Here is a 24360-nt window from a genome sequence, read left to right as displayed (position 1 = left end):
GAATTAACCATGCACCCCACTCAATAAACTTTGGCTTTTGTACAGCAAAGGTTGTAACAGGTAATAAACTCAGTTATTCTATTGTGTCTGTTTGAGGATGATAATTAGAGGACATACAGTATGTATGCCCTCAATACATAATCCCTGGGTACTTCACATAGTACGGTCCTGATTAAAAAGATTAAAGGAAGAGTCATAACACTTACCTGCTGTAGAAGAATACCTTTCCAATACCCTACTCAAAATATTAGACACTGACTGAAAGTATCAGTGAGACTGAAATAAATGTGATTATAAGGCTGCTGGAGGGCAAAGGAAAAAGCTTACAGGGAGCTGCATCGATTGGCCGGGCAGAGAGATTATGCTGGGAAGGATGCACAGCAGGTCGGGGTGGTTAAGGATAGAGATGAGACGATGGAAGGAGTACTTTGATGAATGAAGAAAATGAGAGAGAGGAGGACAATGTAAAAGGGAAGGTTTACAAGATGGTAGTGAGACCTGTTGTGATGGATGGTTTGGAGATGATGGCAGTGACAGAAAGACAGGAGGACAAGCTGGAGGTGGCAGAGCTGAAGATGTTCAGATCTTCACTGGGAGTGAGCAGGATGGACATGATTAGAAATGAGTCCATCAGAGGGACAGCTCAGAGTGGAGACAAAGATGGTTTGGACATGTGCAGAGGAGATATGGTGGATATATTGAAGATGGAGCTGCAGGCAGGAGGAACAAAGGAAGCCCTCAGATGATGTAGTGAAAGAGAGCAGAGAGCTCCACTCAGGATCTGAGTGCGGTTGATTTATTTTGAAGTTTAAAGGAAGCTGCCGTTGCGCCTGCTTTTATTCTGGCAGCTGTAGGCGGAAGCGCGGGCTGGCTTTGGCGCGCTTGACGCGGGGCAGGCTGTGATTGGTTGGCTTGTCTCCACGGCTCCTGCTGTTGTTCTGATCAGATCAAGATGGCTGCTGCTGCTGCGGATGCGGAGTGAACCGAGACTGCCCCCAAGCACAGGCCGAGGACACGCACACCAACCCGCTGATCCACCGGAACCGGACCGCTCCCGGACCGCCTGATCACACACTGATTCTCCGCTGAAGGTACCGAGGCTCTGCTCCTCCCGTTTCCCCGCAGCATCCTCCCTGCCATCGATCACTGTTTGATTGACACGTCTCCCGATCGATCAGAAAAATCCGATTATCGCTCATTTCCGTCCGCGCACCGAGGATAAAGCAGAAAATCTGAATATTATCGGGTTACTCTGAGGTTTTTGTCCCGTGCGGGGAAGCTCTGGGCGGTGAATGGCTGAAGGTGGTCACGGGCACTGCGGGAAGATAACGGCGCTGGTAACGCGACATGGCGGCCGGCGTTGCCTCAGTAATTACGGTTACTGAGCTCCGGGAGGCCGTCACGGTGACCCGGGGGATCCTGGCTGTTATCATCATGATGCAGACAGCAGAGTAAATCCCACCAGCACACACCTGTACGGAAAGAGCAGTTATGACGTTATTAGACGGTATTCTGACGCGGGTTATTTATCAGGTTTCTGCTTTATCTGAACCTTTGATCACTGCGCAGCTGTAATTACAGCACTTTTAATTATATGACATTTTTGTAGCTGGATGGATGGATTTGTAGCTCGTGCCCTCTGAGATGCAGTTATTACAGTGACTACACGTTTATAACGTTTGTCCCTGACCTTCAGTTTAAAACCTTATTATAAGCGTTCCTGTATCCGTGACCCGGTCTGATCATTTCCAGCTTTGTATTGTTGTTCTGGGACTCTGCTCAGTCCCTCCTCTGTGTGACCTCTGACCTGTTGGAGCCTTTTGGAACATTTTTAATGCAATTATCTGACCAATAATATGGCTGCTGTGTGCTTCATTGGACGAACAGACCATCCGAGAGGGCTGAGCTGAGTGAAATTCTGGGATTTGATTTGGATGTTACTGATTAGCAGGTACCTGTGTCTGTGCGGTGCCCCTCAGCAGGCTTCCTGCAGTCAGTGAATGAGGAGAAAGTGGACTCTCAGCTTTAAAGAGGATGAACTGAGTGAGGATCTAAATGAGCTGAATTGTTCTCAGTGCCTTTGTTTGTCCTCCCTCGGCTCCTCCCAGCAGCCTGAGGGAGACTGATTAGTGGGCTGATGAGGGAGCAAACACTCGCTCTGTCACTGCATCAGATCCAGATGTGAAGACACCTCAGACCCACTGCAGGCTGCACATCTGTCTCGGCTGTTCCTGACAGTTTCTCCTTCACAGCCTTATGATGGTTTCCTGGTTTGGCTCTCAGCTGGTTGAAGTTTTATCAGGCACCCAGCTGAGCTGAATCTGATCTCAGGTCAGCTGGTTTTAAAGGAAGCTGCTATCACCGTGATGGAGCCCAGACTTCAGACAGCTCACTGATGTCTGGACCACAGAAATGTCACGGAGATTTAAATAGGCTGCAGCTGCCACTCACTCAAACTGTCAGCGCCCCCTACAGGCTGCACAGCTCCTCACACACTGCAGGAAACAACAGGAGCGTTTCCTGAAAACCTCCAGCACTCCAGACACATCAAGATCCAGCACCTGGGACCTTATTGTGTCTTTTAAAAGTGGATCCATTACAAAACAGCATATCCTTGATTACACTTACTTATTTTGGTCAGTAACTGTAATCCTTTCATTTCATGAACGGAAGGAGCATCATGCAGTTACTGAAACCTTAACACATATTTTCCCTTTAAATATCATTCAGATGAAAACAAATGAATAAATAAAAGGAAGGTGGAGGGGGTGGGGGTCACTGTGGTCCCCACACCACCAGAGGCTGGCATGAAGGAAAGGGGTGTGCTTGATTTATACCACAAGACAAAATGAGACCACGAGCAGGAATCATTCGGTCCTCATTAGGCTGTTTTCACTGAAAGCTGATATCGTGTCAAACACCGAGCAAGCGTCACATTTGTTCAGAGATTGGCCGCTCGTGGTCACATGTTTCTGGAGCAGGCGTAGAGGTCACCGTGACCCCTGTTCAGCTCACAGAAGCTCCGAGAGTTTCTCCTAAATCTGTGATTAATCTCCTGCCCAGCAGGGCAAGTGTTTCACTGCCGCATTTCCTGTGTCAGCAGGGGGCGCCGTGACAGACCGCAGACATGGACACCACCACGTCCATCAAGATGACCACGCTGGCCATCCAGAACCTGTTCAGCTACGTGGAGGAGGAGAACCTGGCCGCACTGAAGTCTCACCTGGATCGTTTCAAGGAGGTGGACGGACGCAGCGACGTACGTAAACGAGCCGTGACGGCGGCGACTGTGTCACAGTCAGAACCAGTTTTGCTGTTGTGATTATTGAAACTGTGACTGACCTCTGAACCTGTTTGTGTCGTCAAAGAGAAGAAACAGGAACACCTGAGTCCTTTAGAACACTTTAGAACAAATATGGCTGCTTTAAGTCCAAATATATTCAGTTTACCTGTTTGGATCTTTTTGTTTTATACATTTTTAAATTCAGATCATTTTCTTACTGCGTGAGGCCAAATCAGGTTCCCTTATTTGAATAAAATGATTCAGTGCTTTTTCACACATTTCTGTTCCTTTTTTAATCATTTGGAAGTTTTATTTATTGTTTGTTTTTCTGTTTGTTTAATCATTTCTTTATTTAACTGTTTGTTTACCTGTGTGTGTGTGTGTGTGTGTGTGTGTGTGTGTGTGTGTGTGTGTGTGTGTGTGTGTGTGTGTGTGTGTGAGCAGAACGGTCAGACTCCTCTGATGCTGGCGGCCGAGCAGGGCAGTTTGGAGATCGTCCAGGAGCTCATCAGGAGAGGAGCCAACGTCAATCTGGACGATGTGGTGAGCGAAACAAGCGCTCCCTCACCGATAACAAGTAAAACCTCCCCCCACCTCGGTCTCCGCTCTCCTGTGTGGAGTGCTGTGGTTGCTAGGAGACAGGTGGGCAGGATGGCAGGCTCTTGTTTCTATGGTAACCCTGTCTGTGTGTGTGTTGTCAGGATTGCTGGTCGGCTCTGATCTCTGCAGCTAAGGAGGGTCACGTGGAGGTGGTGAAGGAGCTGCTGGAGAACAGTGCCTACATCGAGCACAGAGATATGGTAGGAGCAAAGCCTCATGGGAAATGTAGTAGTGTGGAGCAGATAAACTGAGGGTCTGCCTGTCTGTCTCAGGGCGGCTGGACAGCTCTGACCTGGGCCTCTTATAAAGGTCGTGTGGAGGTCACAAAACTGCTGCTGGAGCATGGAGCCAACCCCAACACCACGGGACAGGTAACACACACGGGACAGGTAACACACACGGGACAGCCTACCCCATTACTGTGGAGGTAGGCTGGGCTGCTGAAGCTGTTTGATTTGGGCAGGAAGTGACACGTTTGTGTTGGTTCCTGTGGATTTTGTAGCCTTTTCGATCACGCCTCAGTACACTGATGCGTTCAGATCTTTGTGTGAGGAGTTACGATGCTGACTCCTCCTGTTTCTCACAGCAGTACAGTGTGTATCCGATCATCTGGGCTGCAGGGCGAGGACACGCCGACATCGTGAAGCTGCTGCTGCAGAACGGAGCCAAAGTCAACTGTTCAGATAAGGTGAGGAGCCGAGAGCCTGACGAGAACACGCAAACCAGACCCGAAACAACAGGAAACCACACAAAACTGCACGACACAACAAAAACCAGCAGTTTGTGCCACTTCTGGACATTTGACGAATACAGATGTCTGTTACGGAAATACAACCCCAAAGAATAAAATATAAAAATGAGTTGTTTTAGTACACTGAGGGTGGTTTCTGTTTAAATCGAGGTAAAAAATGATAATAAGTCAAGTCAAGTCAAGTTTATTTATAAAGCACATTTAAAACAACGACGTTGACCAAAGTGCTGTACAAGATCTGTAACCCCAAGGACTATACTAAATAAAAATAAAAATATATAAATAAATAAATAAAATAATAAAATAAAAATAAATAAATAAAAACATTAAGAACAATAAATAACATAAGAAAATTAAAAATTAAAACGTTTAAAACAAGTACCATAAAATACCATAAAACAATCATCTAAAAGGAGGTAGCACTGCAGCCAAATGCCAAGGAAAAGAAATAAACAGCACAAAGCAGCAGCATAAAAACATGATGAAAGACAGCAGGAAATGACACGACACAGAAGGAAAAGCATCAGAAAACAAAACTAAACAACGCAACATGAGAAATTTCACAATAAAACAGTGAAGAGACGGTGTGTGTTGGTGCTTTTCTGCCTCCACATTCATGAAGTTCCTACCTGCTGAAACACACGTGTGTGTGTGTGTGTGTGTGTGTGTGTGTGTGTGTGTGTGTGTGTGTTACAGTATGGGACCACTCCTCTGATCTGGGCGGCCAGGAAGGGACACTTTGACTGCGTGATGCACCTGCTGGAAAACGGTGCTGATGTGGACCAGGAGGGGGCGGTACGACCTCACTCACTGACACCGCCATCGTCATCATCACTGCAGGCACGCCAAATTAACACAACACAGACCTCTGCTGACTGCTTCCTGTCTGTCCCCAGAACTCGATGACGGCTCTGATTGTGGCGGTGAAGGGCGGATACACCGAGGTGGTGAAGGAGCTGCTGAAGAGGAACCCCAACGTCAACATGACCGACAAGGACGGGAACACGGCGCTGATGATCGCCGCCAAGGAGGGCTACACCGAGATCGTCCAGGACCTGCTGGACGCCGGCACCTACGTCAACATCCCCGACCGGGTGAGGCGCCGACCTGCACCATCACAAACACAAAAGGTTTTAATAACAGGGGGAGTTACACGGCGTCCCGTGCGTTTCAGAGCGGCGACACGGTGCTGATCGGAGCCGTGAGGGGCGGGCACGTGGAGATCGTCAGAGCTCTGCTGCACAAATACGCCGATATCGACATCAGAGGACAGGTGAGCTCTTGGAAGCACTTACAGTGTTTTGTTTGTTGTCTTAGAAACAGGGAGTTGATTTCTCAGCACGTTAAAAGTTTGGAAACACGATTAAAGTTTCAGATTTGATTCAGTTATGGCCTCGTTTACTGATTGGTTTCGTTTTGATTTTGGCACTTTTGGCCCTCTGTAAAGTCCCCGTTTTGATTTGCTGGTGAGTTTTAAAGTTCTGATGATGAGGAGGATGGCTGTAGGGCCCTTTTCCTGTTCCTCTGTGAGGGTCAGAGCCAATCAGTGACAGCGTAGAATAATAAAACGATGGTGATCGCTCTCAGTCACTGACGTTGTCTTTCTGCTCCGCCTCAAGGAGAGTAAGACGGCTCTGTACTGGGCTGTGGAGAAAGGAAACGCCACCATGGTGAGAGACATCCTGCAGTGTAACCCTGACACGGAGACCTGCACCAAGGTGAGAGCCCGGCACACCTGAGCGCACCTGTCTGAGAGCGAGGGGGTCTGTGGTTAATGTGAGTTTGTTCTCAGGACGGAGAGACGCCGCTGATCAAAGCCACCAAGATGAGGAACATCGAGATTGTGGAGCTGCTGCTCGACAAAGGAGCCAAAGTGTCCGCCGTGGACAAGGTGAGAGCCAGAGAGACACAATCAATGCCTGTCTCCACCTGCCCTTCAAAATAAAAGCAAGTTTTAACATTTAGCTTCTTGGGTCTGTAGAACAAATATGATCAGAGCTGCATCAGTGATTATCTGATTGATTAATCGATTTCTTTTTAATCAATACGATTTTTTTTCACACAACAGTCCATAATATTCATCATTCCCAAATATTCCGTTTACAGTGAGAAACTGTGGTCAAACATAAGGTTCCTGAAAGGGTTCCAGCCTGAATTCGATTTTTCTCTCTTCATGTTTTAGATTCTGCATTTCATTCATGCACAGTCATAACAGCATGCTGTGCTCCGGTTTCCTTTAGCAGAGATTTAAAAATGAGTCCTTTACAGTCAGATATGAGGCTGAAGTCAGTGATGGAGACGCCCTCCTGAACACTCGCATGGTTTCTAAAGTAAATGCTGACATTCTTCAGCCAGTCGTTGCTTCTGTGAGCAAAACTTTGAGCTAAAACATAAACTGGTCCCAGAGGTCCTGATGGTGAAACTCAGCCCTGGTTCTGTTTTCACAGAAAGGGGACACTCCTCTTCACATCGCCATCCGGGGGCGGAGCCGCCGCCTGGCCGAGCTCCTCCTCAGGAACCCCAAAGACGGCCGCCTGCTGTACCGCCCCAACAAGGCGGGAGAGACGCCGTACAACATCGACTGCAGCCACCAGAAGAGCATCCTCACGCAGATCTTTGGAGCACGTACGTCCTTTTTAGGTTTCTCCTCAAACGGTCAGACAGAGCTGGACTGAAACACGAAGTTACAGTTGATGATTGAATCTCATCTTCATCACTCCTTCAACCTTATATTTAAACTCAGAAATTCAGAGAGATTGCACTTTCATCACTGCTGAATAAAAAAAGAAAGAAAACAAAGAGGTCCATTAAAGCCAGTAAACTGGAATGAGTGAAACTCTAAAAGAGAGGTTGAAGCTGTAAGATGTAAAGTAGGTGAATCAGCTGAAAGAAGCTGGATATGAAATGAGTTAAAAATATGAAGCAGTTCGTTGCCGCTCAGTGAGCCAAACTGGATTTCCTCAGCTCGTTAGACATAATCAAATCTTCTGCCTGCAATCAGACATCAGTCAGAGCCTAACCCTCGCCTCAGCATACACACACACACACACACACACACACACACACACACACACAGTGACGACAGCCTCCTGAACATGTGGAAAATGTTGCCTCAGTCAGTGACCTGCAGTGCAGAAAGGGAAAACATGATAAAAGAAACCACATTTCTTTCTTAGTTTTCTCATCATATTTAAAACTCATTAGTCCAGCAGCAAAGAGGCCTGGACTGCTTCAGTGTTTGAACCTTTCTGAGTAAAGATGAAGGAAAACGTTTGTAGTTTATCTGCAGTAAGAGCTGAGTTATGGAATGAACAGCACAGTATCATCAACATATTGATGCAGATTACACTTACAGAGCAAATGATGTATCCACAGTATTCCTGACTTCGCGCCATTACCCATAATTCATAGCGGAAGCCGGTAGTTTACTTCCGTTTGCGTTGTTGTTCACGGTTGCGGGCTTACACACTTGCTGTTCATTGAAACATTTTAACACTGCAGTTTCTTTTACTGGCCTAAATGGTGCCACATCGGAGGTGGAAGCATTGCAAGGATGTTTTAAAAAGCAGCGAGGTAACAGAGCCTCACCCGTCACTTGTGTAAATGACATGAAATTATGGCCTGAAGTCGCTACATCCACATTATCAGTTACCTTGTTTTTTCTGAAGGTGTTGATGGCGAGGAATCACGTAATTATAAGAGCACCAGATTACCTTCAAAGCAATAAAATCAATAAAATAATGCTGAACAAACAAAGCAACGTTGTTTTCCTTAAAGCAGCTGTAGAGCCGAGCCAGAGCATCGGCCAAGCTAAGCGCTTAGCATAGGTCATGCTAAGCGCTTAGCATAGGTCATGCTAAGCGCTTAGCATAGGTCATGCTAAGTGTTAGCATGGGTCATGCTAAGGGAAAGTGGAGCAGTGGAGACAGTCAGCTGTTCCTGTATCACTGATTAGGGAAATCATGCAGTGATGCTGCAGCTATTCTGTGGAAGGTAAATCACTGATCTGGATATCAGAGTGTTCAGATCACTGAAACAGAAACACTGGACTGGCTGAAGGCTGTGATCGAGGAGACACGCAGCTGTCATCGTGCTAACTGCTACGTGTTTACATGAAGGCAGGCATTGTTTAAGCTTTGTGTAGGCTGTATGCTGTAGTGTCACACTATAAATAAAATAACGTAAAAAAATAAGAGGCTGTACACTAAAGGAAAACTTAAAACATAAGGAGAAAATACAGTAATAGGATGTGACACTGAGTAGTATAATTTGGGGGGAAAAGAACAAATTTACAGAATAAAATAATTTGAAAAAATGTACAGACTGATGTAGTGACAACCGACAACAGCACAAGTTGAATCCGAGTTCATGTTCCAACTAATAAAGCCGCCTGTTACAGCACAAAGTAACCGAATTTTGTCATTAACTCTGGCTCTGACTTTGGGTAACCAGAAGTATAAAACCGAACAGCGGAAGTAGCCGTCTGTCATGGAGCCTACGTGTGCTCTTCCAGAAACCCGTGGATAGAGTCCAGGGCTGAACCATGTGGTACTCCTTTTGTAATTTACCCTCATTGTGTCCCTGCAGGTCACCTGTCCCCCTCGGAGACGGATGGCGACATGCTGGGTTATGACCTGTACAGCTCGGCCCTCGCCGACATCCTGAGCGAGCCCACCATGCAGCCGCCCATCTGTGTGGGTCTGTACGCTCAGTGGGGCAGCGGCAAGTCCTTCCTGCTCAAGAAGCTGGAGGGTGAGCCCCCGTTTGCCATGTCCGCCACACTCAGGGTACGTACACCTCACCAACACATACTGACACTCCTCCTCCTCTTCAGATGAGATGAAGACATTTGCCGGGCAGCAGATCGAGCCGCTGTTTCAGTTCTCCTGGCTCGTCGTCTTTCTGTCTCTGCTGCTCTGCGGCTCCGTCGCCATCGTTCTCGGCTTCACCGTGGACCCAAAGCTCGCCATGGCGGTCTCCCTCAGCCTGCTGGCCCTGCTCTACCTCTTCTTTGGTGAGGAGCGACTTGATGTAATGGTGCATGTTAACATGGAGTCCTCCTGTACTGCCGCTGGCGTTAAAATAAAGTTGTATATTCTGTAGTGGTGGTGTACTTTGGTGGCCGGAGGGAGGGGGACAATTGGACCTGGGCGTGGCTGCTGAGCACCCGCCTGGCACGGCACATCGGGTATCTGGAACTGCTGCTGAAGCTGATGTTTGTGAACCCGCCAGAGCTGCCGGAGCAAAGCACCCGAGCTCTGCCTGTCAGGTAACTCCTCCACCTGAGAGCACAGGACCAGGGGGAAGTCATGATGTCACGCTGATGCATTGCTGATGTCATGCTGATGTCATGCTGATGTCATGTGTCCTGCAGGTTTCTGTTTACAGACTACAACCGGCTGTCCAGCGTTGGAGGAGAAACGTCAATGGCGGAGATGATCGCCACGCTGTCAGACGCCTGCGAGAGAGAGTTCGGCTTCCTCGCCACACGCCTCTTCAGAGTGTTTAAGACCGAGGAGACACAAGGTAATACATCACTTCCTGTCTGACATGCTGCATTCGCTGAGGTCACCTGACCCAGAATCCAATGCAGTTCTTCTGTCCTCACCTTCTCAGGTAAGAGGAAGTGGAAGAAGACGTGCTGTGTGCCATCCTTCATCCTCTTCACCCTGGTGCTGGCCTGCCTCATCACTGGGATGGCGCTGCTGGCTGTCTTCAGGGTGGACAGCGAGAACCGGACTGTGAACGCGGTGCTGATTGCCATTGGCAGCGTGGTGGGCCTCGCTTTGCTGCTGAACTGCAAGACATGGTGGCAGGTGACTGACTCTGTGCTGAACTCGCAGAGGAAGAGGCTGCACAGCGCCGCCAACAGGATGCACAAGCTGAAGAGCGAGGGCTTCATGAAGGTGAGGGCGGGGTTACAGCACGTCCAGAACTGAAGGAACAACCTCACCTTAAACTCATGATTTCATAACACTGTTCATGGGTTTCTCCTCAAACTGAGGCTCTCCTTCCATGGTGTTCTGGTCCTGGTACTGCTCATGAACATGTTCTCCACCTGCTGTAGGTTCTGGTTACTGATTCCAGTCCATGATGGTGGAGTTAAAGTCTGACTACAAGATGAGAGCCTTAATTTTAGTCTTGGTCATAACCTGAGAGCTAGGTCATCATTGGTGACAATCTGAACCCTGAGCCTGATGCCAGGCAATCAGAATATGTAAATTGTTGAACTGTTCTCCAAAATCAATCATGGAGTAAAGAAAACAGTCACACATCAAAAACACCTGTTTAAGAGCTCAGAGCCCGAGGAGGCTCACAAACTGCAAACTGAGGCCCCGTTTACACGAGAACGTCTATTTACATGAAACCGGTTTCATGTAAATAGACGAAAACGCTGCTTTTTGAAAACAGGGGCACTCACACATGCGCACTATGGTTGCGGCTCCTATATCCACACCGCCAGCTTGTGGCCTGGCAACAAGAACTACAGCGTTTTCAACATCTTTCTGAAATGTTTCCGTCTGAACGCGCTACTTTACGAAAATGGCAAAATGACACCGTTCCCACTGAAAACGCTCTCGTGGGCCTGAAACTGAACACTTTAAAACAGGAAAAACTAAAGTGAAAGAATCCACTGTGGAAACTGAGCACAAAAACACAGAGTGGATAAAACAGATGAAATACGGAAGTTTAAACACTGACTGAGCGGATATCTGGATACCGGGTGCAGCTCAGGAGTTTGCTGGTTCTAAATGGGCCTTAACCCTTAAACAGCAGTGACCTGCCCTTACCTGCTATGAACAGCTGGTTAACACCAAGCCTATCACCGCTGAGACGTCTGATCAACACACTTTAAATTACCGTAATTACGCAAACATTTGTTCTATCAGAAAAATTCAGTTTCTGAAAGCTGAGAAACCCTTATATAAGTTCACAGTGGGCCCGTGGTAAATACAGGGACTGTGCACTGAAGTATGATTGGTCTGTTTTAAAGCCCGTCCGGGGGTTCAAATATTTTTAGGACACAAGAAAAAGCTTTTTGAAGCTAGTTAGCTACAGCTGAAGGTTCAAAATAAGAGCGAGGGGATTGTCCACAGTACTCAGATTGTGACTCACAAAAACATTAAAGTAAAACACTCGGCGAGCGTTTGTTAAAGTCTGTGGTGCTGGAGGTTTGCTGTTTCTAGCTTCCTTCGTCAGCCTGAGCTGTTTCCTGCTGGTTTCACCAAGTTTCTTCCTGCAGGTCCTGAAGCACGAGGTGGAGCTGATGGCGAGGATGGCAAAGACCATCGACGGTTTCACGCAGCACCAGACGAGGCTGTCTGTGGTCATCGACGGCCTGGACTCCTGCGAGCAGGACAAAGTGCTGCAGATGCTCGACACGGTCAGTCGCTCAAACGTTGAACTCGTCAGTATTTTAAAGACGGCGCAGACGGAGCAGAAATCTGGACACGATGTGACCTCCTCATCATTCGAACATATTAACCGTTAGGCCGCTCACGTTTCCTAAGATTTGTGACCACAGAGGCATTTTTATCCTCCCACCCAATATAGAGTGGAAGGATCTTGTTGTCATCCTGTCCGTCCGGGCCTCTGTCCATCAGGTTTTACCTTTACAGTCTATAGACGCTAAAACCACAAGGAGCTGAGCCATGAAATCTGACACATGTATTCTTTACCCTTCAAAGATGTGCAGCATGATATTCATATTCCTGGATGTTTAGTACCTTTGTACACTTTGGCTGTGTTTATCTGAAGTGGAGAGTAACCAACATGGAGGATGTCAGGCTGCGAATGCTATGATAATGTATGCTAATGATATGCAGCCCCTTTCTCACGCCTCTTTCGCTTAGCCTAATCATGTGATCATATTGTGCTGTGTGACTGGCTATCCCTACTTGACCATTATTGACTGACAAGGTTCAAGCCAGAAAAAAATTCAGCCCAGCGTGGGGGATTGGGGGGGGGGCTAACATTGGCAAGCTAATACTAATTAGCATTAGCATGCTAATTAGCTTGCTAATGTTAAACACTAAAATGCCGTGCTCATCTGCTAATTGAGGGATAGATAAATATTTTTGCATTTAAACCATCACAGTCACACTTATGCATTCAGAACGCCGGGTCCTTCCACTAATGCAGAAATCACAAAACACTATAATCCAATCCAATCGATCCAATCAGCTGCTGACAGCACTGCCTACATTGGAAAATTCGTCATCACGTGTTAAACTATCGTGTTTTTAATGCAAGCCAGTAACTATGACAGCAGTAAGTGACATCATGTTGCTGGGAACTGTAGTTTTTTTTCCCCCAAGGCTTCTCACAGCTCCTGGGATTTTATGTTTAATAGGAAGCCTGAAATCGTCATTTTATGTGTATTATATCATTACTAACCCGGGGTGACTCAAAGTATTTGGATAAAAGTTTAGAATTAGGGCAGAATAGTTTTGAGAAGGTAATCAGACGTCTGCTGTAATCTTATCCTGACCTCTACGTTTATTTAATATTTTCATTCATGGAGGGAGGATACGCCCATCAGTCATGGGTCTTGTTATTTGTAGAGATTTTATTAGAATGAATCTAATCAGTCAGAACAGCAGCTCAGTTCTGATCGTGCAGATCAGATTTACTTTGAAAGGACAGGAAGCTACCCCAGACGGTCGGTGAACACCTGTGTGGGCGTTTCCCTCCTACAGGTGCGCGTGCTGTTCTCCAAAGGGCCCTTCATCTCCATCTTTGCCAGCGACCCGCACATCATAATCAAGGCCATCAACCAGAACCTGAACAGCGTCCTGCGGGACTCCAACATCAACGGACACGACTACATGAGGAACATCGTTCACCTGCCCGTCTTCCTCAACAGCAGGGGGCTCTCCAGCGCCAAGAAGATGTGCGCCGCTACGCCCGCCAACGGAGACGCCGCCAATTCTGATGGTATCCACACACACGATGACTACAACTCACAGTTAGACTCTCGGTCACAGACGCTGACACCACTTCTTACTGTAGCTGTTTAATGAAGTGGTCAGGTGACAGCAGGAGGAGCTAACTTTAATCAGAGTCCTTCTGTGACGCGTCTGCGGTCATGTCGAATCACTGTGAGGAAAGTCCTGCAGACCTTCACTCAGTTTCACTTTGGAACCTTTTTTATGGTTAATGGTGATTTTTATGGCAGGCTAAAAGCCACAAACCAGTCTGTATAAAAACTTTATTAATCCACACAGTCCAAAACTATCCACAGTCACAACACACAGCTCAGCACACGTTATGAAGAACGCCAGAATGTCTCATGATCCTCCACCTGGTGTTCTCGCTCAGCAGCAGCAGCTATGGCTGGGCCATTTGCTTCCCCCTGTGGGGTCATGGGTGATTGATGGAGGAGGAACATTCACAAGGGGAGGAAACAGAGAAGGAAATTCTTCTGTTCGAGCAGCTTAAACATGTCAAATATAATACAAAGTGACAAATGTGTTAATGAGCTGAAAACTAATCTGAAATCAAAATGAGTGCAAAACATCCTAAAACTCCCTCAAAGCGAAGCCCTCACAGGCTGCTGGGCCTCCAGAGTGTTACAGAGAACACTGAGCAGCAGCTCACACACCCGGCTGATTAAACGTATGAATTTTAGGGACAGTAGGAAATATTAGTTACATTCCATTTTTAAAAATCCCTGATGCTGAGACCCTGGGGGGGGGGGGGGGGGGGGGGGTGCAGAGTATAATCTAATCAGGCAGTGTGTCAGACTGCAATCCCAGCACACCTCTGAACACAGCAGGTTTCCAGCTTCATCTTTACCTGTCTCTGGTTTATAGACGCACCAGAGCTTACATTTGTTTCTGTGTGTGTGTGTGTGTGTGTGTGTGTGTGTGTGTGTGTGTGTGTGTGTGTGTGTGTGTGTGTGTGTGTGTGTGTGTCAGCAGGCTGGCATGAGGAGCTGGACAGGAAACTGTCTCAGCACAGTCTGGGAGAATTAACCAAGTTTGGCAGCAAGACGACGCTCAACCGCCGGGTAAGACACTGTGTGTGTGTGTGTGTGTGTGTGTGTGTGTGTGTGTGTGTGTCTGTGTGTGTCTGTGTGTGTGTGTGTGTGTGTGTGTCTGTGTCTGTGTCTGTGTGTGTGTGTGTGTGTGTGTGTGTGTGTGTGTGTGTGTGTGTGTGTCCCTCACTACTTCGCGGACTCGCTGTTTCGTGGGTTTTCAATCAATATTAGTGTAAAATATTTATTGCAGTATTTTCGCTGTTTCGCGGGTTTTTGCAGTACTCGTTCTTCACATGCGTAGTACGTGTTGTACAGTAATGTATATATTTGGTGTATAAGTGTGTGGGGAGGGTTTATAAAAACTTAAAATAGTGTGTAACTACTAAAATAATGTATAAGTATTAAAATAAATATAGCGTCCCTACTTCGCGGGTTTTCACTTATCGCGGGCGGTCCTGGAACGTAACAAGTGAGAGATTACTGTATAAACCACCACAGGACAGTCTCACCGTCTCATGTTTCCTCTGATCGAGTTAAATCCAGCTGCTCTTCAATCAGGACACATTCATCACTTCCTGTGGAAGAAGTTTTATTTTGAAAGGGTGTGGTCTGAGGGGGATTGATTACATGGGATCTGATCAGATCCATTTATTGACTTGAGCTTAAAAGAAGGGGCTTATCAATAAACTGATCAGTTTCCTGATTGATGGTGTGTGTGTGTGTGTAAATATGAGCAGACACGTTCAGTGCCTCACACACGTGGTCATGTGACCTGTGTCGTGCGTATTTCAGGACACGTACCGGCGCCGGCAGGTGCAGCGCTCTGTGACCCGTCAGATGTCGTTTGACCTGACGAAGCTGATGGTGACGGAGGATTGGTTCAGCGACATCAGCCCACAGACCATGAGGAGGCTGCTCAACATCGTCTCTGTCACAGGTGACCCCGCAGTCCTCATCATCTTCATCATCAGCAGGACCCGGGATGCCTGCCGCTACATGCCGATGATTTTTATACAAAGTATTAATAAAAATATTTATTATTATTAACCCCGCCTCTTCCTGTCCAGGCCGTCTGCTGCGAGCCAATCAGATCAGCTTTAACTGGGACCGCCTGGCGTCGTGGATCAACCTGACGGAGCAGTGGCCCTACAGGACGTCCTGGCTCATCCTGTACCTGGAGGAGACCGACGGAGTCCCCGACCAGGCCGCGCTCAAGACCATCTATGAGAGGTCAGAGGTCACGCTCCCTCCGTGGATGCCATTGGCTAAGTGACGCTTAAGCTGATTGTGCGTCCTCTCTCCCTCAGAGTGTCGAAGAACATCCCGACCACTAAAGACGTGGAGCCGCTGCTGGAGATCGACGGAGACGTCCGCAGCTTCGAGGTCTTCCTGTCATCACGGACGCCCGTCCTGACGGCGAGAGACATCCGCACCTTCCTGCCCTGCACCGTCAACCTGGACCCCAAACTCAGAGAGATCATCGCAGGTACCAGGACTGCTCAGAGTACTGCAGAGTACTGCTCAAAGTACTGCTCAGAGTACTGCAGATAATATTCCCGTGTTGTTTACCGTGTGCTTTGATCAGTCTGAGTTTTCCTTTCTCATCCAGATGTTCGTGCTGCCCGCGAGCAGATGAACATGGGCGGAGTCACATACCCATCCCTCCCCTTGCAGGAGGCTCAGCCCCGCCCCATCTCGGTCTACAGTCAGGTGTCGTCGACATGCTCCCCCTCTGCCTCCTTCACCGGGCCCTTCAACCCGCCGGCGGGGGGCGTGGTCTCCCCGCCGCCTCACAGCAGCTACTACAGTGGCATGGCCAGCACCCAGCATCCCTTCTACAACAGGGTGAGTACAGGCCCCGCCCACTGCCCACACCTCATGATGTCATTGGATCCTGCAGGTGGCTGAGCAGCAGGTAATGTAGTGATGTCATCAGGTCACATGACTCCTGGTTCAGTTCCTCTCATCGTTTGTGTTATTTATTTCATTTCCTGTTTCACCGAATCCCTGCTGCCACACACAAACCGCCGATCAGCTGGCAGGCCGCTGTCCAATCAGCTTGCCTGGCTCTGTAACCTAACAGGAACAGGAAGTAAAAGGAAACAATGACGATCCTTGTGATGTCAGAATATTCCCATCTGGCAGCGCCGCGACAGAAAGGTTCACAAAAAATGATAAAGTTTGAAGTTCAGATTTCAGCTAATGATGAGTTTTTATTTTGATGAAGTTCCACATGATCCGAATTGATAAAGCACCAATAAATACGTAAATAAATGTTCAATCAAATCAGTACTACAAAGAAGTTATAATTGTAAAATCAGAAAAATTTAAATGTGACAGAAAAATTCATAATTCTGTTATTGTTTATTCACGTTTATTTACAGTCATTTATTTCTTCAAGATGGTGCACACGGTGCTCCCTTCCCTAAATTCACTTCCTGTTTCACTTCCTCATTAAATAAAGGGGAAAAAAATTACTAAATTAGATTAATAAGTAGAAGACTAACAAAGTAAAGAAATTATTTAAAAAATGGCTAAATAAATAAACTTGTAAATAATGTAAAGATAAATACAGGAGCAATTAAATACAGTTTTTTTTAATTATACTTAATGAATACATTTTTAATATTTGATGCATGTAATGGAATAATAATTTGCTTATTGAGTTGGCAGCTGTGGACCTCCGTACCCACAGGAGCCAGAGCTGCTTACCGATTTACTCGTTAATTACAGAGTTTATGATCAGTGATGTCACGCTTTAAACTCACGGCTTTCTCTGCGCCGGCGCCTTCGACGGTCTCAGAGTGACGGTTCCTGTGAATGCGCTGAGATGGAACCAAACGATGGTGTCGTGTGTCGTGCGGCAGGGATTCACTCTTTGATTTGACGTTTTTTTATGTTCGATCACCTCCACCGGCATTATTTTGATTTTCACCTCCTCCCCCTCAGCCATATTTCCCTCACCACCTTTACCAGCTGTCACGTCCACTCGTGGCCTCCTTCCCACCATACCTCCATCCACGCCCGCCTCCTAAAACCTCCTTCAGCAGAGCCGGCGCCGCACCTGTAAGTACGACCACAGCTGGAAGCAAACACGTGGACTGATAAACACCAACATGAAGTCTGTGGACTATTTTTCTGATGTTTCGCCTGCAAAATGTGTAAAAATAGTGAAAGTCACCTGTTTTGAGTGTTTGACTGTGTTTCCTTTGTTCTGCTAAACTTAAAAATGTTCAGTTTTATTATCAGGTGAAAAAGAAATGCACAAATATTTACATTTTAGAAACAAATCTCCTTTTCGAAGTTTTAGTGTTCTTTGGTTTATGCTCATAACTTTCCACAGTTGCTGCTTCTGTCTTCCTCCACTTCTTCTTCTGTGATGTGTGGAAACAAATGAAACACTGAAGTGGCTGTGGTTTCTTCTTCTAATGGCCTAAAACAGTAGAAATCATTGTCTGCTCTGTGTGCTGCCGTTCATCTGTTTCCTCATGTTTTCATCCCCGTCTGTCTGTCTGTCTGTCTGTCTGCAGTCTAAGAGTTCGTCTTTGAAAAGGAAGCAGGTACTTAACCTTACCTAAAATGACTCTCCTTCCTTCCTTCCTTCCTTCCTTCCTTCCTTCCTTCCTTCCTTCCTTCCTTCCTTCCCGAAGAGTCCACAGTAAACGTCTGTGTTGTGTTTCAGCATCAATCGCTGGTGTTCATGCGGCTGACGGACCTCAGAAAGACTGTTTAAACCATCAGACAGCATCAACAACACGTCACAAATATTTGACCCACAGAAACTTTCAGAGACTTTAGCGCTTTACTCTTTATTTCCTTCATAACAATATTTGTTGTTACAACCAAAAAGATTAAAACGAATCACAAACACAAGGCCATGATTGTTCCACAACCGAACTGGACTTTAGCCGGACTTCATCCAGGCTTCAGCCGGACTTTAGTCTGACTTTAGCCGGACTTCAGACGGACTTTAGTCTGACTTTAGCCGGACTTTAGCCGGACTTTAGTCTGACTTTAGTTTGACTTTAGCTGGACTTCAGCCGGACTTTAGTCTGACTTTAGCCGGACTTTAGTCTGACTTTAGCCGGACTTTAGTTTGACTTTAGCCGGACTTTAGTTTGACTTTAGCCGGACTTCAGACGGACTTTAGTCTGACTTTAGTTTGACTTTAGCCGGACTTCAGACGGACTTTAGTCTGACTTTAGTTTGACTTTAGCTGGACTTCAGCCGGATTTTAGGCGGACTTCAGACGGACTTTAGTCTGACTTTAGTTTACTTTAGCTGGACTTCAGCCAGACTTTAGTCTGACTTTAGCCGGATTTAGCTGGACTTCAGCCAGACGCTGTGAACTAAAGGAGGAAGTGTTCCAACTCCCAGCATGCAGCTTGCCTGTAGCTTCAGTAAAGTAGCTGTTTGATCTATTAAGACATTTTAACTTTATCCTTTCACCCCCTCACTGCTTATCCACTGAGCTCCTCACCACCACAAACTCCCCCACCTCCACCCCAACCTCTGCACTGTGAAAAACATCCTGAATGTGAGCTAAAGATGCAGCTCCTGTAAGGTGCTTATTTAAAGAAAAAGTGACTGATGCTTGATTTACACCAATCAGGCATTACATTCTGACCACTGACGGGTGAAATGAAGAAGACCTCGAAGTTATTGTGTTGGAATAGAAAAATATGGGCAAGCGTAAAGATTTGAGAGAGTTTGATCAGGGCCAAATTGGGATGGCTAGACGACTGGGTTGGAGCATCTCCAGCTGCAGCTCCTGTGGGGTATTCCTGGTCTGTAGCAGTCAGTATCTATCAAAAGGGGTCCAAGGAAGGAACAACAGTGATCCAGCGACAGGGTCATGGGCTGTCAAGGCTCACTGATGCACGTGGAGAGTGGAGGTTGGCCCGTGGGGTCCGATCCATCAGACGAGCTACTGTAGCTCAGAGTGGTGAAAAAGTTCCTGCTGGTTCTGAGTACACCGTTTTAGCAGCAAAAGGGGGACAACACAACATTAGCCAGGTGGTCATAATAGTATGCCTGATTGGTGTATAGTACAGCTTTAAATCTTCTCTGCTGCCTCGGCAGCTGTGAAACATCTGTTTAGGAGTAATTTTTGCTTCATTGGGGGCATTTATGTGTTTCAGGCAGTGCATCACATCAACAACCAGTAAAATTAAAAATGAAGTAGGTTAACAAATGTTCTTGTCCAAAAAAGAGCCAAACAGGAGCTAAATGAAACAGATGAGACCTGTGCTAAGGTCCGGTGAAATGGTTTTCAGGATCATCTCATCACACGAGGGGCTCATTAATGTGCGTACAGCACAGACAGTATAAAACATGGACGTAGCTTCTGGGTCTGAAAACTACAGCCAACATGAAAACACAGAGTTCTTTTTTATGGCCATTGGGAGGGCGACACCTGTGGCTGTAAAAAGCTAATGATCTTATAGAAATCTATGGGGAAACAGCCCTTTAACCTCTGACTTCTGTAAACACCTGCATTTAATAAATTTTGGACGTTCTGAGGGTCGGCGAGTTTTCTGGGTATGCCGTATGAGTTTCAGAGGTAGCCCTCTTTGTCACGTGTTTTCAAAACACCAAGACTGTGGCAGCGAAAACGCTGATTTGAAACTTCATGTCAGGTGACCCCAGAGCAGCTACGTCCATCTTTAATACTCTCCGTCAGGTGTACCTTTACTTGAGTTAGAGTTTATATTTTTAGTCTGGTGGAGTCACAGAATAACGTCGCTGTTAGGACTCAGAGCTCAGACTTCCGGCTCAGGTTCAGAGTTACATTAAGATGGGGAGGATTTGGATGAAGTTTCCATCCATGTCACAGCTGGATTCCACATCTGGAAATACTGAAGTTTGTTATTAGAGTCTAAGAAATGTTTGGTGTGTTTTGGGTTTTTTTTTCAAAACCTGTGTGCGTCTGTGTTCAGGGCTCTGCCTCCGTTGTGTCCACCACTCCGCCCATCCTCCTCAGCTCTATGACGACAGACGCCGTCTGTGAACGCGTGCGGCAGATTGAAGGCATCGACCAGATCATGATAGGACAGTATACTGCCACCATCAGGAAGGTCAGTGACACATCTTCACAGGAAAGCAGAAAGCTTGGGACCTGAGACTGAATAACAATTGTTCTTCACTTCCAGGCGAACGTTAACGGCAGAGTTCTGTCTCAGTGTAACATCGACGAGCTGAAGAAGGAAATGAGCATGAACTTTGGAGACTGGCAGCTCTTCAGAGCCACGGTCAGTCCAGGAAGTGAAAAAATTACTGAAGAATAATGCAACATCATCTGCATATTGGTGAATTTTTAAAGGCTGTAGCAGTGGCAGTGATACCAAACCCAGATTCTTTGGTTCTCTGTGACCAGCAGTAGCTGTTGGATTTAACTCCACGTGAAAGACTTCTTGATTTAATGCTTAGCGATGTATTGACTTAATTTAAGGACCGCCTCCTCCTTCCTGCTGCAGGTTCTGGACATGCGTCACATCGAGAGCCAGGTGCTACACGAGGAAACTGCCAGTGAGCAAGGCAGTGTTATTGGTGGTCATATCGAGCCTGGAAGGCGAGCGATGGCTCCGCCTCATGCTGGTGCCCCCAACACGGACGCATCGCCGATGTATAGCTTCAATCTGAGCTTTGAGGAGCTGAGCACGGTGGGACTGGATGACCCACAGCGACATGGAAACATGCCGTGGATGGTAAATATAATATATATGTGATCTGTGATGTCAGATGTGAGGGTTCTGTCACTGATGTTGTTCTGGTGTTGGCCTTCAGGGTGGCGCTCACCGAACCGCCAGCATGACAAGCCTGAACTCTCAGGAGTCCTCCAATGACATCTCTAGGCTGACGGACAAGCAGCAGGCTGAGTACCGCAACGCTTACCAGGAGTACATCGCCCAGATGGCCCAGCTGGAAATGGGCGGCAGCAGTGGGGAGAAACCCGTCCAACCACAGCCGGGACAGTTCATGACATCATCATCTGAGGATAAGAGCAAGGATGGCGCTGATCCAGATGGACGCAAGTCCTTCAACAAGAGGAGCAACAGCAAGCCGGCAGCAGACAACACTGACTTTGCTTCCAACGGTGAGGCGCTGGACCCAATCAGAGAAGAAGACGAGAAGGGTGACCACGGATCCTCCAAGTCCCTGCTGACCCGCAAGTCCTCAGCTGAAAGAGGCGGGCTGTTCCAGGGCGCCGCTGACCTCAAGCTGAAGGCCGGTGGCGGGCTGCGCTACCAGAAGCTGACCAGCGATGATGAAGAGTCTGAAGAGTCTGATCACGCCCCCCTGCTGAAAGATGGCAAGAAGGTGGTTGATCCCAAACTGCCCGGCGGCTCGCTGGCACTGAAGGGGAAGGACTACCTGTCCGACGCCATGCTGGACAAGAAAGACTCGTCCGATTCCGGCGTGCGATCCAATGAGAGCTCACCCAACCATTCGCTGCAAGATGAGGAGGCAGACCTGTCGCAGCTGGAGAGGGCCAACCTCATTGAGCTGGATGAAGAGGGCGTGGCCAGGAAGCGCGGCCTTCCCAGCAGCCTCAGCGGCCTCCAGGACCCGGCTGTGGCACGCATGTCCATCTGCTCCGAGGACCAATGCAGCCTGCTGGCGAGCAGCCCCGAGGAGAGCTGGACTTCGTCCAGGAGCTACAATCTGAACCGCACACCGAGCAACGTCACCCTCAACAACAATACCAACGCCCAGCAGGGCAACCGCCCCCGCCAGCCCGCAGACGGCTCCACCTCCACCGACCCCCCCTCCTCCACCTCCTCCACTAGCGAGGTCATCATCCCCCCAAGCGCCGGGACCACCACCTCCACCAGGCCAGGGCCGAACAACGAGAACGTCAGAGTGGTTCACCTAAAGAGGGCCCTGAAACCCGGAGACCCACCGGAGATCCGCACCGTGTCCTCCGACACCGTCAACTTTGGCGAAGAGCGCGAGAGCATCCTGTGACCTCACAGCAAAGAGAAAGAGAGCGCCAAGGGTCCACCGAGAGCCGCCCTTCAACCTCTGCAACCAAGCAGAAGCTTTGAAAGGTTTGCCAAGTCCTAAAGAAAAAATCAAAAGGTTTTATCATTAAAAAAAAAAAAAAGAATTTGATTGAAAAAACACTGAAAACCTAAAATTAACAACAAAAACTTTTTAGATATTTCAGACTTCAAAGCTGAAGAAGAACGGCTGCTGGTGGACCTCAGTTTCAGTGTTTGGTGGTCAGTGTTGGTGCATGCTCAGCTGTAGTCAGCAGGTAACGTGAAGCTTCGTAGTGATATAGAGACTCAACGTGAAGCCGCTGCGTTTTGTTATTGTGATGCTGTGACGTGATTGGGTACTTCCAAGAATCATCTCGTTTACATAACATTTCATAACAAACAGCAGATGTTAGTGGACGTCCGACAGACGCGGCGTGGTTTCTGCTGTTGTCTGTAGAACAATCATTTCGGTGTTTCTCTGCAGAGATTTCTCACGTTTATCGTTTCTGTCCCTGCGAACATTCAGCTGTTCGTGGCGATGCTCCTGCTGGACGGTTAAGTGTTCCAGTTTCCTGAGTCCAGAAACGTCTGCAGAGGTTCCTGTTTGGTTATTCATGAACCAATCAGGTGAAAGAGGCGGGAAAATCTCTGCTAAACGATCAGACACTAAGCTTCAAAAATTACCTGGACAGGTGACTGTAGACTCCCACTCTGCTCATATCAGTGATGCTACGGGAGGCGCCGCCCTCTGTCGGTATTCAGCATTATGGTTTCAGCACCTGGGCGCTGCAGGAAGTCAATTATAATCAGTACATTTAAAACCCTGTTAATGCTTCAGGCTGCACCGTTAATCAGTGTTAATCAGCTGTTTGTGTGTTTATATGTGTCACACTGAACGTGGTGCTCCTTACAGTGACGTGAATCTGTGATCGTGTCGTTTGGTCTGTTAGAAGATCCCAGAAATCATCGCTTAGCTGCTAACATGCTACAAAATCCTGACCAATCAGTGGAGAAGATCAGCTCTGGTGGGCGTAAATGAGAGAAATGAAGACGTAAGGCGCCATGACACCAAAATGATTCTGATATCCTCACATTTCAAAATAAAATACTTAAAAATAAAAGCCAGCTTAATTTAAGTGTTTTTAATGTTAGATTTTAGGGTGTGTTTCTGTAACTGTTGTTCGTGCTGTGGCGCTCTCTGATCATGTGATTGATCTGATGATCAATTTAAGGGAAAAAATGTTTCTGTGCACTAATAATAAAAAAATCTCGATGTTAAATTTTGAAGTGTCTGAGTTTTTTTTTTATTGATCACTTTGATTTTTCTGATTTGTCAAAAACAGGACAAGGACGAGGAAGTCACTGCAGTCTTTTCAAAGTAAAACCACTGACAGTTTACTGTGTTCACGGTCTGCAGAATACTTTGAAAGTTTTACAGGAAATAAAAACACAGAAGCAAGTTTAAACATTTACAGTTTTTAAACAGCATTTTTCTTTTCTTGGAGTTTTTTTTTTCTTTTATTTCATTATTTATTTAGGATTTTGGCACTTTTGGTCTTCTGTAGCTTAAGCTGAACTTCATGAAGCTTTGCAGCTGTTCAGAGTCCACAAACCTCCAGAGAAATGAAGGCATCCACTCATCTCTGAATAAAGACAAAACAGAAACAGGATGCTTAGTTTTCCTGCAGCTCACACCAATACAAAGCTTTTACTATGAAAGGACATAGTGCTCTGACTTCCTCTAAGTGCCAGAACTTGT

The 24360-nt window shown here is 47.1% G+C and overlaps 1 protein-coding gene across 8 annotated transcripts; it reads left to right on the top strand.

The window, feature by feature from the left end:
• The first annotated feature begins 924 nt into the window (after positions 1–924).
• Positions 925–23881, top strand: kidins220b (kinase D-interacting substrate 220b). Of its 8 annotated transcripts, none has more exons than XM_030722073.1 (30): positions 925–1091; positions 3104–3259; positions 3728–3826; positions 3985–4083; positions 4156–4254; positions 4470–4571; positions 5331–5429; positions 5531–5728; positions 5809–5907; positions 6254–6352; positions 6427–6525; positions 7082–7259; positions 9222–9386; positions 9469–9648; positions 9738–9903; positions 10009–10160; positions 10251–10540; positions 11878–12018; positions 13334–13571; positions 14555–14646; positions 15409–15553; positions 15684–15846; positions 15924–16102; positions 16226–16461; positions 17566–17682; positions 18147–18176; positions 20556–20693; positions 20769–20867; positions 21093–21323; positions 21403–23881. In XM_030722073.1, exons 2-30 carry the CDS (start codon positions 3128–3130, stop codon positions 22582–22584), a joined length of 5247 nt encoding a protein of 1748 aa, XP_030577933.1. In that variant the 5' UTR covers positions 925–1091; positions 3104–3127; the 3' UTR covers positions 22585–23881. The 8 variants fall into 8 exon arrangements, with proteins under 8 accessions (XP_030577933.1, XP_030577934.1, XP_030577932.1 ...); XM_030722074.1 differs by having other exon boundaries at positions 3101–3259; positions 14558–14646; XM_030722072.1 differs by having other exon boundaries at positions 3101–3259.
• Positions 23882–24360: the final 479 nt, after the last annotated feature.

The sequence above is a fragment of the Archocentrus centrarchus genome, chromosome 24, assembly GCF_007364275.1.
Source record: "Archocentrus centrarchus isolate MPI-CPG fArcCen1 chromosome 24, fArcCen1, whole genome shotgun sequence".
Lineage (NCBI taxonomy): Eukaryota > Metazoa > Chordata > Actinopteri > Cichliformes > Cichlidae > Archocentrus > Archocentrus centrarchus.
The sequence above is the reverse complement of the archived record's forward strand: the minus strand, read 5'-3'. Positions and strand labels throughout refer to the sequence as shown.

Excerpts from the sequence above, each read along its gene's own strand:
- kidins220b (XM_030722073.1), top strand. The coding sequence starts at position 3,128 with ATGGACACCACCACGTCCATCAAGATGACCACGCTGGCCATCCAGAAC. Across the intron at positions 5,430-5,530 it reads ATGTGGACCAGGAGGGGGCG|AACTCGATGACGGCTCTGAT; the intron begins GTACGACCTCAC and ends GTCTGTCCCCAG. Across the intron at positions 6,353-6,426 it reads ACACGGAGACCTGCACCAAG|GACGGAGAGACGCCGCTGAT; the intron begins GTGAGAGCCCGG and ends GTTTGTTCTCAG.